At 43.7% G+C, this 17,277-nt stretch overlaps 1 protein-coding gene across 3 annotated transcripts in view; it reads right to left on the reverse strand.

Moving 5' to 3' along the window:
• The window catches only part of trmo (tRNA methyltransferase O), a 41,805-nt gene that overhangs the window by 9,117 nt on the left and 15,411 nt on the right, over positions 1-17,277 (reverse strand). For all 3 annotated transcript variants that reach the window (XM_072258052.1, XM_072258051.1, XM_072258054.1), the window contains exons 4-5: positions 2,496-2,653; positions 445-1,185 (exon numbers count right to left, since the gene is read on the reverse strand). In XM_072258052.1, the coding sequence (XP_072114153.1) occupies positions 445-1,185; positions 2,496-2,653 (899 nt within the window). The remainder of the gene's footprint in view (positions 1-444; positions 1,186-2,495; positions 2,654-17,277) is intronic.

Genomic DNA, 17,277 nt, shown 5'->3' on the forward strand with positions numbered 1-17,277 from the left:
CTTCTGACTTATGGACAAAATCAACTGATGGATGTATGTAAAAACAGAACCCGCTGATTATCTGGTGACCGGACAAATATTTAATACAGGTGTTCAAGATAATAGGCAAAAGAACTAGAGGGAAAATTAATTATTTTGTGCAGCTATTTGTGATTATCTGGAGTGGTCCTCTGAAAGAAAACTGGAAGCAGAATAGTAATTTTCAAATTGCAGCTGTTGGAAGCAACTAAAAAAAAAACAAAAATCACAGGACCAAATGTGAGACAGTGGATAAAGAGCAATGCAGCCAAAAACTTTATCCAATAACTCTCAAGAGGCTAGTAACCTTATGAGTCATTACTATTATGATAGTTCCATTATTCAGTTGATGATACATCTGAAAGCAGAGATCTGGATTCTACATTCCAATTTCACTATTAATTGCTACTGCACCATCATTCATACCTGACCCTCCTGGAGCCTGAAACTGCTGCAAATCCATTTCTGCATGAGGAGTGAATCGAACCTTTAAGGAAGTCACAGGTGACTGTTTTATCCAAGTTGCAATATTGCCATTGGACAATTTATTCCAAGATATGTTAATAGCAACATTATTTGTTTTCTTCCTCTTGCCGACTGTCAGAGATTTCTCAGGTTTAAGGCAACTTACTTCATCTTCTTCAGTTATGCAGTTTATAGTATCACTGTGAACTAACTGGCTTTTGATTTTCTCCACGGTTAAATGTATGCTTTCATAAGAAGCAATCCCTTTTCCAGCAAGCTGATCAACTTTCTCATTTAGTTGATGTTCACAATACTTCTCTTTTTTGGGGTTATTGTTGGTAGTTGGTAGTGACATTTTTCTGACCTTGCCTTTTTCATCCATTATCTCGCCATCTGTCCTTCTAAATGGGCATGTGGTATCTTTGGGAGAATGTCCTACCTGATCAATAGCACGGTCGGCTACTACCTTTGAAGCCACTTTGACATGGATTGATTGCTTATCCTCACTCTCCTCAGTTACCTTCCCAGAGATCGGATTGGGTATTCCTTGGCATTGCTCTTCTGGCACAAAAACCTCTTGAGTCTCATTTGCATTATCCATTGGGTCAACCCTAGGTGTGTCATAATCTGGAATATATGGTTTAATGTCCAGTACTGGTGTTCCTTGTATCATGTCAATTCCCGAAAGATAAAGAGTGTCACCTGAAAAAGGTTTGGAAATTACACAGTATCAAACACAAATAAAAATCAGTATTCATTGTTAAGCATGAGTATCCACAATATTAAAAATCGGACTGAATCAATTTGATCTATTTTTGATGGAATACAATTTAAAACATTAACATAGAGTCAAAGTTGATGTGAACTGGGATCTCCAAATCCAGGAGAAATTGATCCAAAGATAACTTTCAAAGTTGCTTCAATTAAGAAACAATTTCACCTGAATAATGTAATCCCAACCTTCCCACGTCAGAACATGTGTAACACACTTAAATCTCCAAGTTTCCCAACAAATCCTATATTAACTTGATTTTGAATTCGATCACTGTTAATCATTACTGGCTCAGAATTTTGGAATGATCCATGGAGAAACCTCACTACACATGCTGCAGCTGTTTCAAGCGGTGGTTATTCAGCACTTTTAAAGGCAAGTAGGGACAAGAGATGAGTCCCAGGAGTATCAAAGTCATCTATATGGCATGTGAACTACAAAATTTCCACTGCTTCCCTCCAGCTCTCACAACCTCCATTATGGGCACTGGCAATTTTTCAAAGGTTAATAGCATTGTTATTAAGATTCCTTTCACTGATCGTTTAAGCAGTTTGACACTCTTAGTGATTTAATGACTATTCATCTTTTTTAGTATGGAAACTGCAATTGCTCATAAAGCAAACATTCTGTCATTAAGAAAAGTTCCATCCTCAGACTTAAAATTTATTACTGCCTCCTTAATCTGGAATTCATGCAGACAGCACTAAGATCTTCACTCACAAACAACAGGAATTCTGCAGATGCTGGAAATTCAAGCAACACACATCAAAGTTGCTGGTGAACGCAGCAGGCCAGGCAGCATCTCTAGGAAGAGGTACAGTTGACGTTTCAGGCCGAGACCCTTTGTCAGGACTAACTGAAGGAAGAGTCAGGGACAAGAGGTGAGTCCCAGGAGTATCAAAGTCCTCTATATGGCATGTGAACTACAAAATTTCCACTGCTTCCCTCCAGCTCTCACAACCTCCATTATGGGCACCGGCAATTTTTCAAAGGTTAATAGCATTGTTATTCAGATTCCTTTCACTGATCGTTCTTCCTTCAGTCAGTCCTGACGAAGGGTCTCAGCCTGAAATGTCGACTGTACCTCTTCCTAGAGATGCTGCTTGGCCTGCTGCGTTCACCAGCAACTTTGACGTGTGTTGCTAAGATCTTCACTTCTGCTTTTCTGCTTTGAACGAAGTCTTACTGTATGCAGCAATGCAGTCTAGCGCCAACACTGAATATATTTGAAGCAGCTTACCTTCAATCTTATCAAGCTTCCCCAATGTTAAACCTACTGCATTGGGACGGTGTGGACTTCTTGTAGAAAACACTCCAGTTTTTAGTCCATTCAGTCGAGGTGGTTTGACTTTAGCTTTATAGCTTTGATGCCCATTCTTGTGAAAAATAAAGATAATCCTGTATAAATCAATTGTTCCACATTTAAAATTTAGATATTTAATCACATATTCAAGCAAAGAATAAGATTATTCATTGGTACAGAAATTTTTAAAGAGTATAGAACTTGTGTTGCAATATACCTATTGATTATTGATGGGATAATATAAAATGACTCCCGCACAGTGATTGCAGTATTCTGTAAATTAAGATATAGCCTTTAGTAATATACAACCACCACCATCTAAAAGACGAGAACTGCAGATACCTGGGAACACCACCATTTGGAAATCCCCCCTCCAAGTCACTCACCATTCTGATTTGGAAACATATCACCATTCCTTCATTGTCGCCTGGTCAAAATCATGGAACTCCCCCCACTAACAGCACTGTGGGTACCTAAACCTTAGGGACAGCAGTGGTTCAAGAAGGCAGCTCGTCATCACCTTCTCAAGGGCAACTAGGGATGGGCAATAAACACTAGCTTAGCTGGTGACGCCCATTATCTCATAAACGAATAAATAAAACACAAACATAACAGAAACAGCCACTCATACTTATTATATCATTCAATGAATTTTAAGGCTAATCTTTTATCTTAGCAGCACTTTACTGCACTAACCACATATCCCTTAAGTTCCCTGAATCTGAATACCTCACAGCTGTTGTTATATCAGTGCCTCTGAACTGTACAGCATAGAAACAGGACCTTCAGCCCAATTCGTCCCCGATACCCATGTACATTAATCCCATTTGCACACGTTAAGCTCATACCCCTCTTCTTTCCTATCCAGGGATCTATCCAAGTATTCCCTTGCCCATTCGTCCCTCCCCACTAATTTCCCTTTTGGCATATATACCTGCAAGTGACAGAAATGCTACACCTGCTCATTCGCCTACTCCCTTACTTTTATTCAGAGTCCCAAGCAGTCTTCCCAGGTGAGGCAACACTTCACCGATGCATCTGTTGTTGTTGTTTATTGTACCCGGTGCTTCCGATGAGGCCTCTTCTACCCAATGTGAATCTGTGGAACTGCTTTTTCAAGCAATTCCGCTCCTTGTGCCAAAAGTGGAATTTCCTTGTGGCCTATCCTCATTCCAATTCCGATATTTAAAATCCTATCCCCATCGCTATTCCGACATGATAATCCATGGACTCCTCTTTTGCCATGATGAGACCATTCTCTGGGTACAGGAGCAACATCTCATACTCTGTGTAGCTGGCCTCCAACCTGATGGCATGACCATTGATGTCTCCTCCTAGTAACTGATCCCCTCTCCCTTCCCTCTTATATTCCCCACTCTGGCTTTTCCTCACCTGCCTATGACCACCCCCTAGTGCCTCTCCTTACCCTTTCTGCTATGGTCCACTCTCCTCACCCATCAGATTCCTTTTTCTTCAGCACTTTCCCTATCCCTCCCACCTGGATTCACCTATCACTTTCCTGCATGTCTTCTTTTTCCTCCACCCCACCATTTCATTCTGGCGTCTTCCCCTTTCTTTCCAGTCCTGTTGAAGGGTCTCAGCCTGAAACTTCGAATGTTTATTCATTTTCATAGATGCTGCCTGACCTACTGAGTCTCTCAAACATTTTGTGCATTGCTCTGTCCACTCAATGCCTTTTAAACATTGTAACACATACCAAAGATGTACCAGTTGGCAGGTTAATTGCTCATTGCAAATTGTCCCGTCATTAGGCAAGGGTTGCCGGGTGGTGCGGCTCAAAGGGCCAGAAGGGCCAATTCCGCATGGCATCACAATAAATAAATAAACAAATGTATCTAGCTCTACAATTTCCTCTGGCAACTTGTTCTATATATTCAGTACCTTCCATATGGAAAACATGGCCCTCATATCCCCTACTTCAAATAAGAAGTACTCAGTCTATCGAATCTCTCCTTAGTAGAGCTAATAGGACTTGATGTTTCAATCCCTCTGATAAGTTGGCACTCTCGATGTTGGCAGTGGGCTTGGAGTGATGACAAGGAGGGTAGGTACCTCATCAGGGTCATCAGATGGGTACCCTCCTTCTTTGATGTTTCATGATAAGCCCACGGCATCTCCAGAGGGTTCAATGATGCTACCTGGCATCCCAGATACACCCCCCTCAGTTCCATACCCTCCTGTCTTCATTTTGCAGCCCAGTTGCTGTCTTTCCTTTTAATCCAAATCCAATTGCTGCTTTCTTCTGCTGCATTTGACAAAGACTTGATTGCTTGTTGGAGTGAATAACCCTCACCCCCATCTTCTTCAATAGACTGGTCATAGATGTAGCCACGAATCCCGTGCATCCCACTTCTACAGGGAAAATCTTGGTCTTCCAGCCGTTCTGGGCAGCTTCAGTCGCCAGTTCAGAGTACTTGGTCTTTTTTCCTCTCATAAGCTTCTTCAACACCATCTTCCCCTGGTACTTGGCAATTCCACAACATATGCCAACATGGCTGTTATGGACCACAGGACCATGTCTGGCCCGAGTGTTGTAGCCACAATGTCTGGAGAGAACATAAGCTTTTTTCCCTCCCAAGTCCACGTCCATTTTCCAATCCCGAGCAACCTGCAGAATGCTTACCTCTTTTGATGTTATATGGTGCTCTGGAGGTTGGCCTGCTGGTACAAATCGTGTGATGTGAACATTTCTTGCCGATGTTTGTGGGAGAGCATTTGTGATGATTCGCCTCTGTTCCAAGATTGATGCCAGCTGTCTGAGAACTTGGTTATGCTGCCAAGTATACCGCTTCTGCCTGAGGCTCATGATGCATCCTGTTAAAATGTGCCTTAGTAATGCAGGTGCTTGACAAAGAGAGCAAGCGCGGTCTTCTCCCCACCACTGGTTCAGGTTCTGGGGTGTGGGTAAGAGGTCATAAGTGGCTCTGATGACAAAGCTTAGCCGAGATCCCTCCATCTCCCAGATGTCACGCCAGCTGAGTTTCCTCTTTTCCAGGCTCTCCCAATTAGTCCATTGACCCTGCTTGGCCATTGAGATGGCTCTGCCTCCTCCTGTCTTCCCACTTCCTCCACCATGAGCCGTCTCTTCTGCACTGATGTTGCCTTGTGCCACTGAGGAGATGTTGGGACGAGCCCAAGCCCGGCTCTCCCAATTTGGACTTGGCCAACCACATCCCTGAAGCAAAGAGCAAACTTAGCACTCTGAACGGCTTCAGATGGGGTTCACTTCCTCCCCATTGCCACACGGGGGGCTGCTGTTCGAATAACAGTATCTTCAGATTCAGCGAGGGTCATGACCAATCTTGCTTTGGTGCATTTGAATTCTTCCACAAAACTTGTAACTGGTAATTCTAATTTGCCGTTCCCATACAGTCCAACAGGACTTAAGCATCGTGGAAGTTTCACATGTGTGCTGATCACTCTTTTGAACTTTTCCAACTTGTTGAAAGGGATTTCATACACTGTTAAAGTCCACGAGTCTTGGGAGTATGCCGAACTGGAAGCACCACAGCTTGAGTTTTCCTGGCAGCCAGGTCATGTTGATGAAAGCTATGTACATGATGGTGTCCTTTTTTAGTTGTTTAAACTGCTCAGTGTCTTTGAGCTTAGCATCATACCATCAGCCGAAGCCCTTCACTGGCAAACAACAGGAATTCTGCAGATGCTGGAAATTCAAGCAACACACATAAAAGTTGCTGGTGAACGCAGCAGGCCAGGCAGCATCTCTAGGAAGAGGTGCAGTTGACGTTTCAGGCCGAGACCCTTCGTCAGGACTAACTGAAGGAAGAGTGAGTAAGGGATTTGAAAGTTGGGGGAGGGGGGGTGATCCAAAATGATAGGAGAAGACAGGAGGGGGAGGGATGGAGCCAAGAGCTGGACAGGTGATAGGCAAAGGGGATACGAGAGGATCATGGGACAGGAGGTCTGGGAAGAAAGACAAGGAGGTGGGGGGGGGGGACCCAGAGGATGGGCAAGGGGTATATTCAGAGGGACAGAGGGAGAAAAAGGAGAGTGAGAGAAAGAACGTGTGTATAAAAATAAGTAGCAGATGGGGTACAAGGGGGAGGTGGGGCATTAGCGGAAGTTAGAGAAGTCGATGTCCATGCCATCAGGTTGGAGGCTACCCAGACGGAATATAAGGTGTTGTTCCTCCAACCTGAGTGTGGCTTCATCTTTACAGTAGAGGAGGCCGTGGATAGACATGTCAGAATGGGAATGGGATGTGGAATTAAAATGTGTGGCCACTGGGAGATCCTGCTTTCTCTGGCGGATAGAGTGTAGGTGTTCAGCAAAGCGGTCTCCCAGTCTGTGTCGGGTCTCGCCAATATATAAAAGGCCATACCGGGAGCACCGGACGCAGTATATCACCCCAGCCGACTCACAGGTGAAGTGTTGCCTCACCTGGAAGGACTGTTTGGGGCCCTGAATGGTGGTAAGGGAGGAAGTGTAAGGGCATGTGTAGCACTTGTTCCGCTTACACGGATAAGTACCAGGAGGGAGATCAGTGGGGAGGGATGGGGGGACGAATGGACAAGGGAGTTGCGTAGGGAGCTATCCCTGCGGAATGCAGAGGGGGGGGGAGGGAAAGATGTGCTTAGTGGTGGAATCCCGTTGGAGGTGGCGGAAGTTACGGAGAATAATATGTTGGACCCGGAGGCTGGTGGGGTGGTAGGTGAGGACCAGGGGAACCCTATTCCTAGTGGGGTGGCGGGAGGATGGAGTGAGAGCAGATGTACGTGAAATGGGGGGAGATGCATTTAAGAGCAGAGTTGATAGTGGAGGAAGGGAAACCCCTTTCTTTAAAAAAGGAAGACATCTCCCTCGTCCTAGAATGAAAAGCCTCATCCTGAGAGCAGATGCGGCGGAGACAGAGGAATTGCCAGAAGGGGATAGCGTTTTTGCAACAGACAGGGTGAGAAGAGTAGTCCAGATAGCTGTGAGAGTCAGTAGGCTTATAGTAGACATCAATGGATAAGTAGACATAGTAGACATCACTGGCATTTCTGAAACAGTTAGCACAGGTGTTCCGTCAATATGAAATCTTTGATCCGTGACTTGACCTTTGACAATGGATTTGCTTCTGCACTAGCTGGCTTGATCTTCATCCTCGCCCATATGATGTTTTGATGAAGCTTTTCCAGAAGTCTCTTGGTGCAGGGGACAGTTGTTGTCAGTATTGTTATATCATCCATACAGGCTCATATCGGTAGTTACCGTTGACCAAACTGTAGCCGTTTTCCTCCCGCAACCCATTTTGAAGCTCTGATAATAAGCTCCATTGCCATAGTGAAGGGCAATGGGAAGATGGTGTACCCTGCCACGATGCCAATTTCCGGTGGTTACCAAACTGTGGTGAAGTCTGTGTTGTGAGACAAACTTGCAGATCCTGGAAGTAGTGTTTTAGCAGATTTGTCATTGTTGCAGGCACCTGAAAAAATTCAAAACAGTCCACAGTAGAGAATGAGGAATTGATCCATAGGCATTGGCCTGTTCAAGGAACAAGACATGCAGATCCTTTCCTTCTTTCTTAGCCATCTGGATTTGATGCCATATGACACTGGTATGTTCAAGGCATCCCGAGAAGCCTGCTATGCCAGCCTTTTGGATTGACGTATCAATTAAATGGTTTTGTTTCAGATACTTTGTAAGTCTTTGCGCCAACACGCAGAAGGAGATCTTACCTTCTATGTTCAGGAGGTTTATTTGGTGAAACTGTTCGATGGTGGACAAATTCTTTTCTTTCGGGATCAGAACTGCCCCCTGCTCTTCTCCAGGCTTTGGGGATCACTTGCTTTTCCCACGTAATCCTCGTGTTTCTCCAGAGAAATTTCAGAATATCCGGGGTGTTCTTGTAGAGACAATACGGAATACCATTAGGGCCTGGCACTGATGCCGATCTTGCCTTCTTCACTGCCTCTTTCACCTCACTCAGCTTGGGAGGGCTGATATTAATTGATGTTGTGAGGGTGAGATTGGTGGAATGTCATCTCTTAGCTCATCAGTGTGGATGTTTCCGAGATATCTTTCAACCTCTTCTTTTGATACTTTCAAGGATCTGCTTTTCTCTTTTGTGAAAATGCCTTTCACATACTTAAAGGGATCTTTAAGAAGTCTGTTGTTTTCTCCTTTTTGTGTCGTTTCCTTAAATTCTCTGCTCTACACAGCTTCGAGTGCATCTGTTTCAGGTCCTCTTGAAGGAGGTTGATGCCCTCTCTTTCTTCTGCTGTTGCTTTTTTCCACGACTTCCTCAGGCCTCTTCTTTCTTTGAAAGTTGTTGGACTTCCTGGAGATGACAGAATTTGGGGGGAGGAGGCATATCATTCCTGTTGACTTGTTCCTTCACTCCAAGCTTCTCCTTTCCATAGTTATAAATCAGGTCGCCCATTTTCTCCAACTTCTTTTCTGCTGATCCCTTGATGCCACTTAAGATCAGGTTCACATCTGCATTGATGGTTTCCCACTCCTCACTGTTAGACTTTGACCATTTCACCAACGGCTTACGTCCTTACATGCTTTCCACTTTACAATGTGCTTGGCTATGACTTGAACTACAGCTTGTGCCTGAAACTTCTTCCACATCTCGTAGGGTGCTGATACTCTAAGGACTGTGGGTTTCTTCCCGCCACTGAGTTTCAACCGACTGATTTGACCTTCCTCTTAACAGAATCTGGTCAATGCAGGGCCCTGGGTTGGAGATTTTCAAGCATTTCTTCTGTCCTTGATGAATTTTAAGACCACGAGTTGATATTACTTTAGTCCAGCCACACCTACAGGTCCGAAGAACATCCCCAGCTGCTGGTTTCTCAAGAGTATTGCCACTTTTTTGATTCACTGTCATGTCCATGCCAAGGTTCGTTACCGGGAGGTCAGTCAGTGAGTCTTCTTGCGCACCCGCTCTCGCAGACTCTGGGGGTATACTTCTCTTTAAACTTCCTGTAGCCAAGTGAGGGAGGCTCTTGTGCCCTGACAAGGTGACGGAGCCTGCTGTTATGGGTAGCTAGCCTGGAACAGCCCTGTTGGGGTCTATTTCCTCCTCAGCTGTCTCTCCAGCTGTCACACCGTCATATAAATAAAGCCCTCGAATTCAGGCGCATTATGATGGATACCATCTGCACTCTTTGAATGCAACCACATCCTTCCTGTAGTGTAACAACCAGAACTGCACACAATACTCCAAGTGCAGCCTGACCAATACTCTGAACAAATCATGAAGCAGACCCATCCAGCAAATTTTGTACTTAAATGCCAGACTGATGGTGGAGAAAATCTTTCTAACTTTCAAGGAAAGTCATCATCATATTAAAATAATCCACTCTACATATTAGATAAACCTAACATATTTGCATATATTTTGTTTTCAAACTGTGGTCTTGTATCAGTACTCGAGTCCGCATCAGCACTGGACTTCGAGGTGGATGGTCCTGCGCTGGAATCTGGCCAGGTCCCAACTGGATAGCAGCAGTATCTGCGCGGAAGAAAGGCCTGGCAATTTGCTTCCGTATCTTGCCACAAAAACCCGATGGACAACTACACTATCCATAGGGTTGCCATAAGTCAACAATGACTTAATTATATTATCATTCTCAACATCCCCAGTAGAAAATTTTATGACAAGGAACTAGAAAAATATATTACAAGGCTCTATTGTTCTCATGGAGTCTTTCAGAATGAGGCTACAAGTCAGAGCCTCTCTTATTTTTTTTTCCCACTTTGCTCTTTAGTCCAAGCTGGGAACTGTATCAAAAAGGAATGCTGATCCGAGATTTTAAAAAAATACACTGTAATGCTGGTGCTCCAATTTCTTACAGCATTGTCTTCCTCTGAGAGTGTACAGTTCCTAAGTTTGAACATATTGCTACAGTTTTATTTTCTTTCTGAAAATTAATACCCAAGTTACAGAAAGTGATCACTGTAAAGCATTAAAGCAGGAGCTATATTTCATGATAGAGTAGCCCAGCCGTTTGTATCGGAATCCAGACATTCCTGAGACAATGCAAATATAAGCCAAAAAAAGAAAATGAACTGGTTTGTTATCTGCAGCATTCCTGATTGGAATCTAAGGGCTCAGATATACAAATGGCCAGAAACAAATGAAAGCTCCAAATTAATTTATAGACATGTACACTGGAATAGCAGAGAAGCTTTGTTAAGCAACACTCCACATAAATTTCTCATCTCCATTAAAAACATCAGAGAAAAGATAGAATCTGATAATTTATGTTCAAGTTTAAATTGGTTACAGTTATTTTCTCTAAAAAAAAAATAGGAGGGTGATGTGTCAACCTGAGGTTTATAATGTAACAAAAGGCCTTAACAGGGAAAATACTTGCAAACTGAGAACCCAAAACTAGGAAGTCAAAAATAAGATATAGTCACTAAATAATACAATGGGGTTTTCAGGGGAAGAACTTCTTAGAATGTGGCGTTCTGAGAGGCAGGACTGTGCAGGCGTGTGACGTCGGGCAGTGCAGCGCGGCAGATTTAAAAGGGCAGACATCCTGCTTCGGGTTTGATTCAAAGAAGGAGTCTGAGAGTCTGAGTGGGAGTGCCGAGAAAGACATTTTTGAAATTTTCGTTATTTTTTTTCTCCAACGGCGTTTTGAGAGGCGGGACTGCGCAGGTGTGTGACATCGGGCAGTGCAGCGCGGCAGATTTAAAAGGAACAGAGCCTCATAGAGCGGGCAGCGTAGTTTGCGGGCTGCAGAGTGAGCCGGGAGCAGAGTGAAGACTTAAGGACTTCAGCTCAACGGGCTTAGGCGGAAACAGGCGAGGAAGGTTTGGCATTCATTTTCTGTTGTTATTTGAGGAGAGGGGCAGTATGAGTGTGAGGGCAGTTTGTTGTTCTCGGTGTCGGATGTGGGAGGCCCTGGAGTCTCCAAGCCTCCCGGACGTCTACATCTGCGCCAAGTGCATCGAGATGCAGCTCCTAAGGGACTGCATTACGGAACTGGAGCTGCAGCTCGATGACCTTCGTCTGGTCAGGGAGAGTGAGGAGGTGATAGAGAGGAGTTGCAGGCAGGTGGTCACGCCTGCGCCACGGGAGGCAGACAAGTGGGTCACGGTTAGGAGGGGGAAGGGGAAAAGTCAGGTAAAAGGGAGTACCCCGGTGGCTGTGCCCCTTAACAACAGGTACTCCTGTTTCAGTACTGTTGGGGGGGACAGCTTACCCGGGGGAAGCGACAGTGGCCGTGCCTCCGGCACAGAGTCTGGCCCTGTAGCTCAGAAGGGTAGGGCAAGGAAGAGGAGGGCAGTTGTGATAGGGGACTCGATAGTAAGAGGGTCAGATAGGCGATTCTGTGGACGCAGTCCAGAGACCCGGATGGTAGTTTGCCTCCCTGGTGCCAGGGTCCAGGATATTTCTGATCGTGTCCAAGATATCCTGAAGTGGGAGGGTGAGGAGCCAGAGGTCGTGGTACATATAGGTACCAATGACATAGGTAGGAAAAGGGATGAGGTCCTGAAAGGAGAATATAAGGAGCTAGGAAGGGAGTTGAGAAAAAGGACCGCAAAGGTAGTAATCTCAGGATTACTGCCTGTGCCACGCGACAGGGAGAGTAGGAATGCGATGAGGTGGAGGATAAATGTGTGGCTGAGGGATTGGAGCAGGGGGCAGGGATTCAAGTTTTTGGATCATTGGGACCTCTTTTGGCGCAGGCGTGACCTGTACAAAAAGGACGGGTTACACTTAAATCCTAGGGGGACCAATATCCTGGCAGGGAGATTAGCGGGGGCTACTGAGGTGACTTTAAACTAGAATGGTTGGGGGGTGGGAATCAAATTAAAGAGGCTAGGCGAGAGGAGGTTAGTTCACAACAGGGGGATGGGAACCAGTGCAGAGAGACAGAGGGGTGTAAAGTGAGGGTAGAAGCAAAAAGTACTAGGGAGAAAAGTAAAAGTGGCAGGCCGACAAATCCAGGGCAAGCATTAAAAAGGGCCACTTTTCAGCATAATTGTATAAGGGCTAAGAGAGTTGTAAAAGAGCGCCTGAAGGCTTTGTGTGTCAATGCAAGGAGCATTCGTAATAAGGTGGATGAATTGAAAGTGCAGATTGTTATTAATGATTATGATATAGTTGGGATCACAGAGACATGGCTTCAGGGTGACCAGGGATGGGAGCTCAACGTTCAGGGATATTCAATATTCAGGAGGGATAGGCATGAAGGAAGGGGAGGTGGGGTGGCGTTGCTGGTTAAAGAAGAGATTAACGCAATAGAAAGGAAGGACATAAGCCGGGAAGATGTGGAATCGATATGGGTAGAGCTGCGTAACACTAAGGGGCAGAAGACGCTGGTGGGAGTTGTGTACAGGCCACCTAACAGTAGTAGTGAGGTCGGAGATGGTATTAAACAGGAAATTAGAAATGTGTGCAATAAAGGAACAGCAGTTATAATGGGTGACTTCAATCTACATGTAGATTGGGTGAACCAAATTGGTAAAGGTGCTGAGGAAGAGGATTTCTTGGAATGTATGCGGGATGGTTTTTTGAACCAACATGTCGAGGAACCAACTAGGGAGCAGGCTATTCTGGACTGGGTTCTGAGCAATGAGGAAGGGTTAATTAGCAATCTTGTCGTGAGAGGCCCCTTGGGTAAGAGTGACCATAATAGGGTGGAATTCTTCATTAAGATGGAGAGTGACATAGTTAATTCAGAAACAAAGGTTCTGAATTTAAAGAGGGGTAACTTTGAAGGTATGAGACGTGAATTAGCTGAGATAGACTGGCAAATGACACTTAAAGGATTGACGGTGGATATGCAATGGCAAGCATTTAAAGGTTGCATGGATGCTACAACGATTGTTCATCCCAGTTTGGCAAAAGAATAAATCAAGGAAGGTAGTGCACCCGTGGCTGACAAGAGAAATTAGGGATAGTATCAATTCCAAAGAAGAAGCATACAAATTAGCCAGAGAAAGTTGCTCACCTGAGGACTGGGAGAAATTCAGAGTTCGGCAGAGGAGGACAAAGGGCTTAATTAGAAAGGGGAAAAAAGATTATGAGAGAAAACTGGCAGGGAACATAAAAACGGACTGTAAAAGCTTTTATAGATATGTAAAAAGGGAAAGACTGGTAAAGACAAATGTAGGTCCCCTGCAGACAGAAACAGGTGAATTGATTATGGGGAGCAAGGACATGGCAGACCAATTGAATAATTACTTTGGTTCTGTCTTCACTAAGGAGGACATAAATAATATTCCAGAAATAGTAGGGGACAGAGGGTCCAGTGAGATGGAGGAACTGAGCGAAATACATGTTAGTAGGGAAGTGCTGTTAGTTAAATTGAAGGGATTGAAGGCAGATAAATCCCCAGGGCCAGATGGTCTGCATCCTAGAGTGCTTAAGGAAGTAGCCCAAGAAATAGTGGATGCATTAGTGATAATTTTTCAAAACTCGTTAGATTCTGGACTAGTTCCTGAGGATTGGAGGGTGGCTAATGTAACCCCACTTTTTAGAAAAGGAGGGAGAGAGAAACCGGGGAATTATAGACCAGTTAGCCTAACGTCAGTGGTGGGGAAACTGCTGGAGTCAGTTATCAAGGATGTGATAACAGCACATTTGGAAAGTGGTGAAATGATCGGACAAAGTCAGCATGGATTTGTGAAAGGAAAATCATGTCTGATGAATCTCATAGAATTTTTTGAGGATGTAACTAGTAGAGTGGATAGGGGAGAACCAGTGGATGTGGTATATTTGGATTTTCAAAAGGCTTTTGACAAGGTCCCACACAGGAGATTAGTGTGCAAACTTAAAGCACACGGTATTGGAGGTAAGGTATTGATGTGGATGGAGAATTGGTTAGCAGACAGGAAGCAAAGAGTGGGAATAAAGGGGACCCTTTCAGAATGGCAGGCAGTGACTAGTGGGGTACCGCAAGGCTCAGTGCTGGGACCCCAGTTGTTTACAATATATATTAATGACTTGGATGAGGGAATTAAATGCAGCATCTCCAAGTTTGTGGATGACACGAAGCTGGGTGGCAGTGTTAGCTGTGAGGAGGATGCTAAGAGGATGCAGAGTGACTTGGATGGGTTGGGTGAGTGGGCAAATTCATGGCAGATGCAATTTAATGTGGATAAATGTGAAGTTATCCACTTTGGTGGCAAAAATAGGAAAACAGATTATTATCTGAATGGTGGCCGATTAGGAAAAGGGGAGGTGCAACGAGATCTGGGTGTCATTATACACCAGTCATTGAAAGTGGGCATGCAGGTACAGCAGGCAGTGAAAAAGGCGAATGGTATGCTGGCATTTATAGCGAGAGGATTCGAGTACAAGAGCAGGGAGGTACTACTGCAGTTGTACAAGGCCTTGGTGAGACCACACCTGGAGTATTGTGTGCAGTTTTGGAAAAACATCCTTGCCATAGAGGGAGTACAAAGAAGGTTCACCAGATTGATTCCTGGGATGGCAGGACTTTCATATGAAGAAAGACTGGATGAACTGGGCTTGTACTCGTTGGAATTTAGAAGATTGAGGGGGGATCTGATTGAAACGTATAAAATCCTAAAGGGATTGGACAGGCTAGATGCAGGAAGATTGTTCCCGATGTTGGGGAAGTCCAGAACGAGGGGTCACAGTTTGAGGATAAAGGGGAAGCCTTTTAGGACCGAGATTAGGAAAAACTTCTTCACACAGAGAGTGGTGAATCTGTGGAATTCTCTGCCACAGGAAACAGTTGAGGCCGGTTCATTGGCTATATTTAAGAGGGAGTTAGATATGGGCCTTGTGGCTACGGCGATCAGGGGGTATGGAGGGAAGGCTGGGGCGGGGTTCTGAGTTGGATGATCAGCCATGATCATAATAAATCGCGGTGCAGGCTCGAAGGGCCGAATGGCCTACTCCTGCACCTATTTTCTATGTTTCTTCCAGAATATGCTTAAAACAAACTGGGCAGATCCATTACAGTGAAGCTTGGTAGCAAAAAGGAGAAAGGAATTAAAAAGGCCAATGTGAAGGGGCTTGAAGCAGTTGATTTGATACACAAATAGTAGGATAATTAAGTTGAACTGAATAGCTTGTTTTTGCAATGTAGGTTCAACGTATAAAGAATTGTTTTAAAATACATCATAGTTATGTCATAATGTACAACCTTATTTACATCCCAAAATCTTATCATTCATTGTATTTATAAAATCAAATGTACTGATTACCCACCTACTCCAGAAAGAGAAATAATTAAATATATTACACTCAGTTGATCCACTAGAATAAACTAAAGCTTCAACAATCTAATAAATAATTCACCCAAATCCTTAGCTGGATATGTGCATTCACCCATTCCAGTGTATAACTAAGTAAAGTTGACCAGCTATCAAACCACAATATATTTCCAATTATTTATTTCTGAGATTATGATGCAAGCTTGGAAACTGAGTATTTTAAAATCCCATCAATGTAAGTTGTGAAATTGAATTTGCTAATATTGGTGACATTCTCAACAAGAAGGTGACATGGATATTGGATTTTCATGAAAATGATTTATTTATTTTGTTTATTGAGATACAGTGCACGCAGAGTAGGCTCTTCCAACCCTTCGGGCCAAGCTGCCCAGCAATCCCCAATTTAATCCTAGCCTAATCACAGAACTTTTTAAGCTACCAACCGGAGCACCCAGAGGAAACCCACCTGGTCACGGGGCGAACGTATAAACTCCTTATAAGCAGCAGCAGAAATGAACCCAGGTCGCTGGTATCATGAAGTGCAGTGCTAACCACTATGCACCATGCCACCCAAATAATACTGGTTCATCCAAGTCAGGTAAGGGAACCTATGATACCAGAGGTGGCATAAAAAACTACTGTACTTTATCAGATTTACTCAAAGTGTGATTGAGTAACATAGTTGCACTAACAATCACAATGAAGCACAATAGAACATAGCCCAATAACACCAATACAGAGTAAAAACATGCACTAAATATGCCCTGCCAATTTTATACAAATGGATCAGTACAGCAGCTAACATGATCAAAGATCCCCACCAACCTTGGCCATTGTCTCTTCTCTCCTTTCCCATCAGGTGGTAGATAGAAAAGCTTGAAAGCAAGTACCAACAGGTTCAAGGACAGCTTCTATCACGCTGTAATCAGACATTTGAACATAGCTCTTGTATGACAAGATGGATTCTAGCCTCACAATCTACTATACTATGATCTTGCACTTTATAATCTACACTGCACTTTTTCTATAGCTTTGACATTTTATTTTTAATTGTTATTGTTTTACCTTGTTCTACCTCAATACGCTCCTGTGATGATTTGATCTATATCAACAGAATGCAATTTAAGCTTTTCACTGTATTTCCGTAAAAGTGACAATAATAAACTAGTAATAACGAAAGTAAAGATCACAATACAATAAAAAATTACAGGAAAATGCCAGGAGTAAGATTTTTTTAGCTGAAATTTCAGTACTTAAAGTGTATTGACCAATCAGGTTGCCAAAAAGTGCTACTGTTGGATCGAATGAGCTTGCTGACAGACAACATTTCCAGTCAATTAACCAATTTCACAAAACATTTAATCCTTTTGTTATAATCAAGTGGTTTTCCTAAAGAATAAAATGACTTCATATCAATTCAAAAGGGAAATTGGAAGTTGTTTTTCATTGAAATTTACATTATATTAAAACTGTATAACAAAACTTGAGAGACACTGCAGTCAACGTACCCTCGAATTTTCTTTACAGCTATGTGGACCAA

Source organism: Mobula birostris, chromosome 5 (assembly GCF_030028105.1).
Source record: "Mobula birostris isolate sMobBir1 chromosome 5, sMobBir1.hap1, whole genome shotgun sequence".
In the NCBI taxonomy this organism is placed as follows: domain Eukaryota; kingdom Metazoa; phylum Chordata; class Chondrichthyes; order Myliobatiformes; family Myliobatidae; genus Mobula; species Mobula birostris.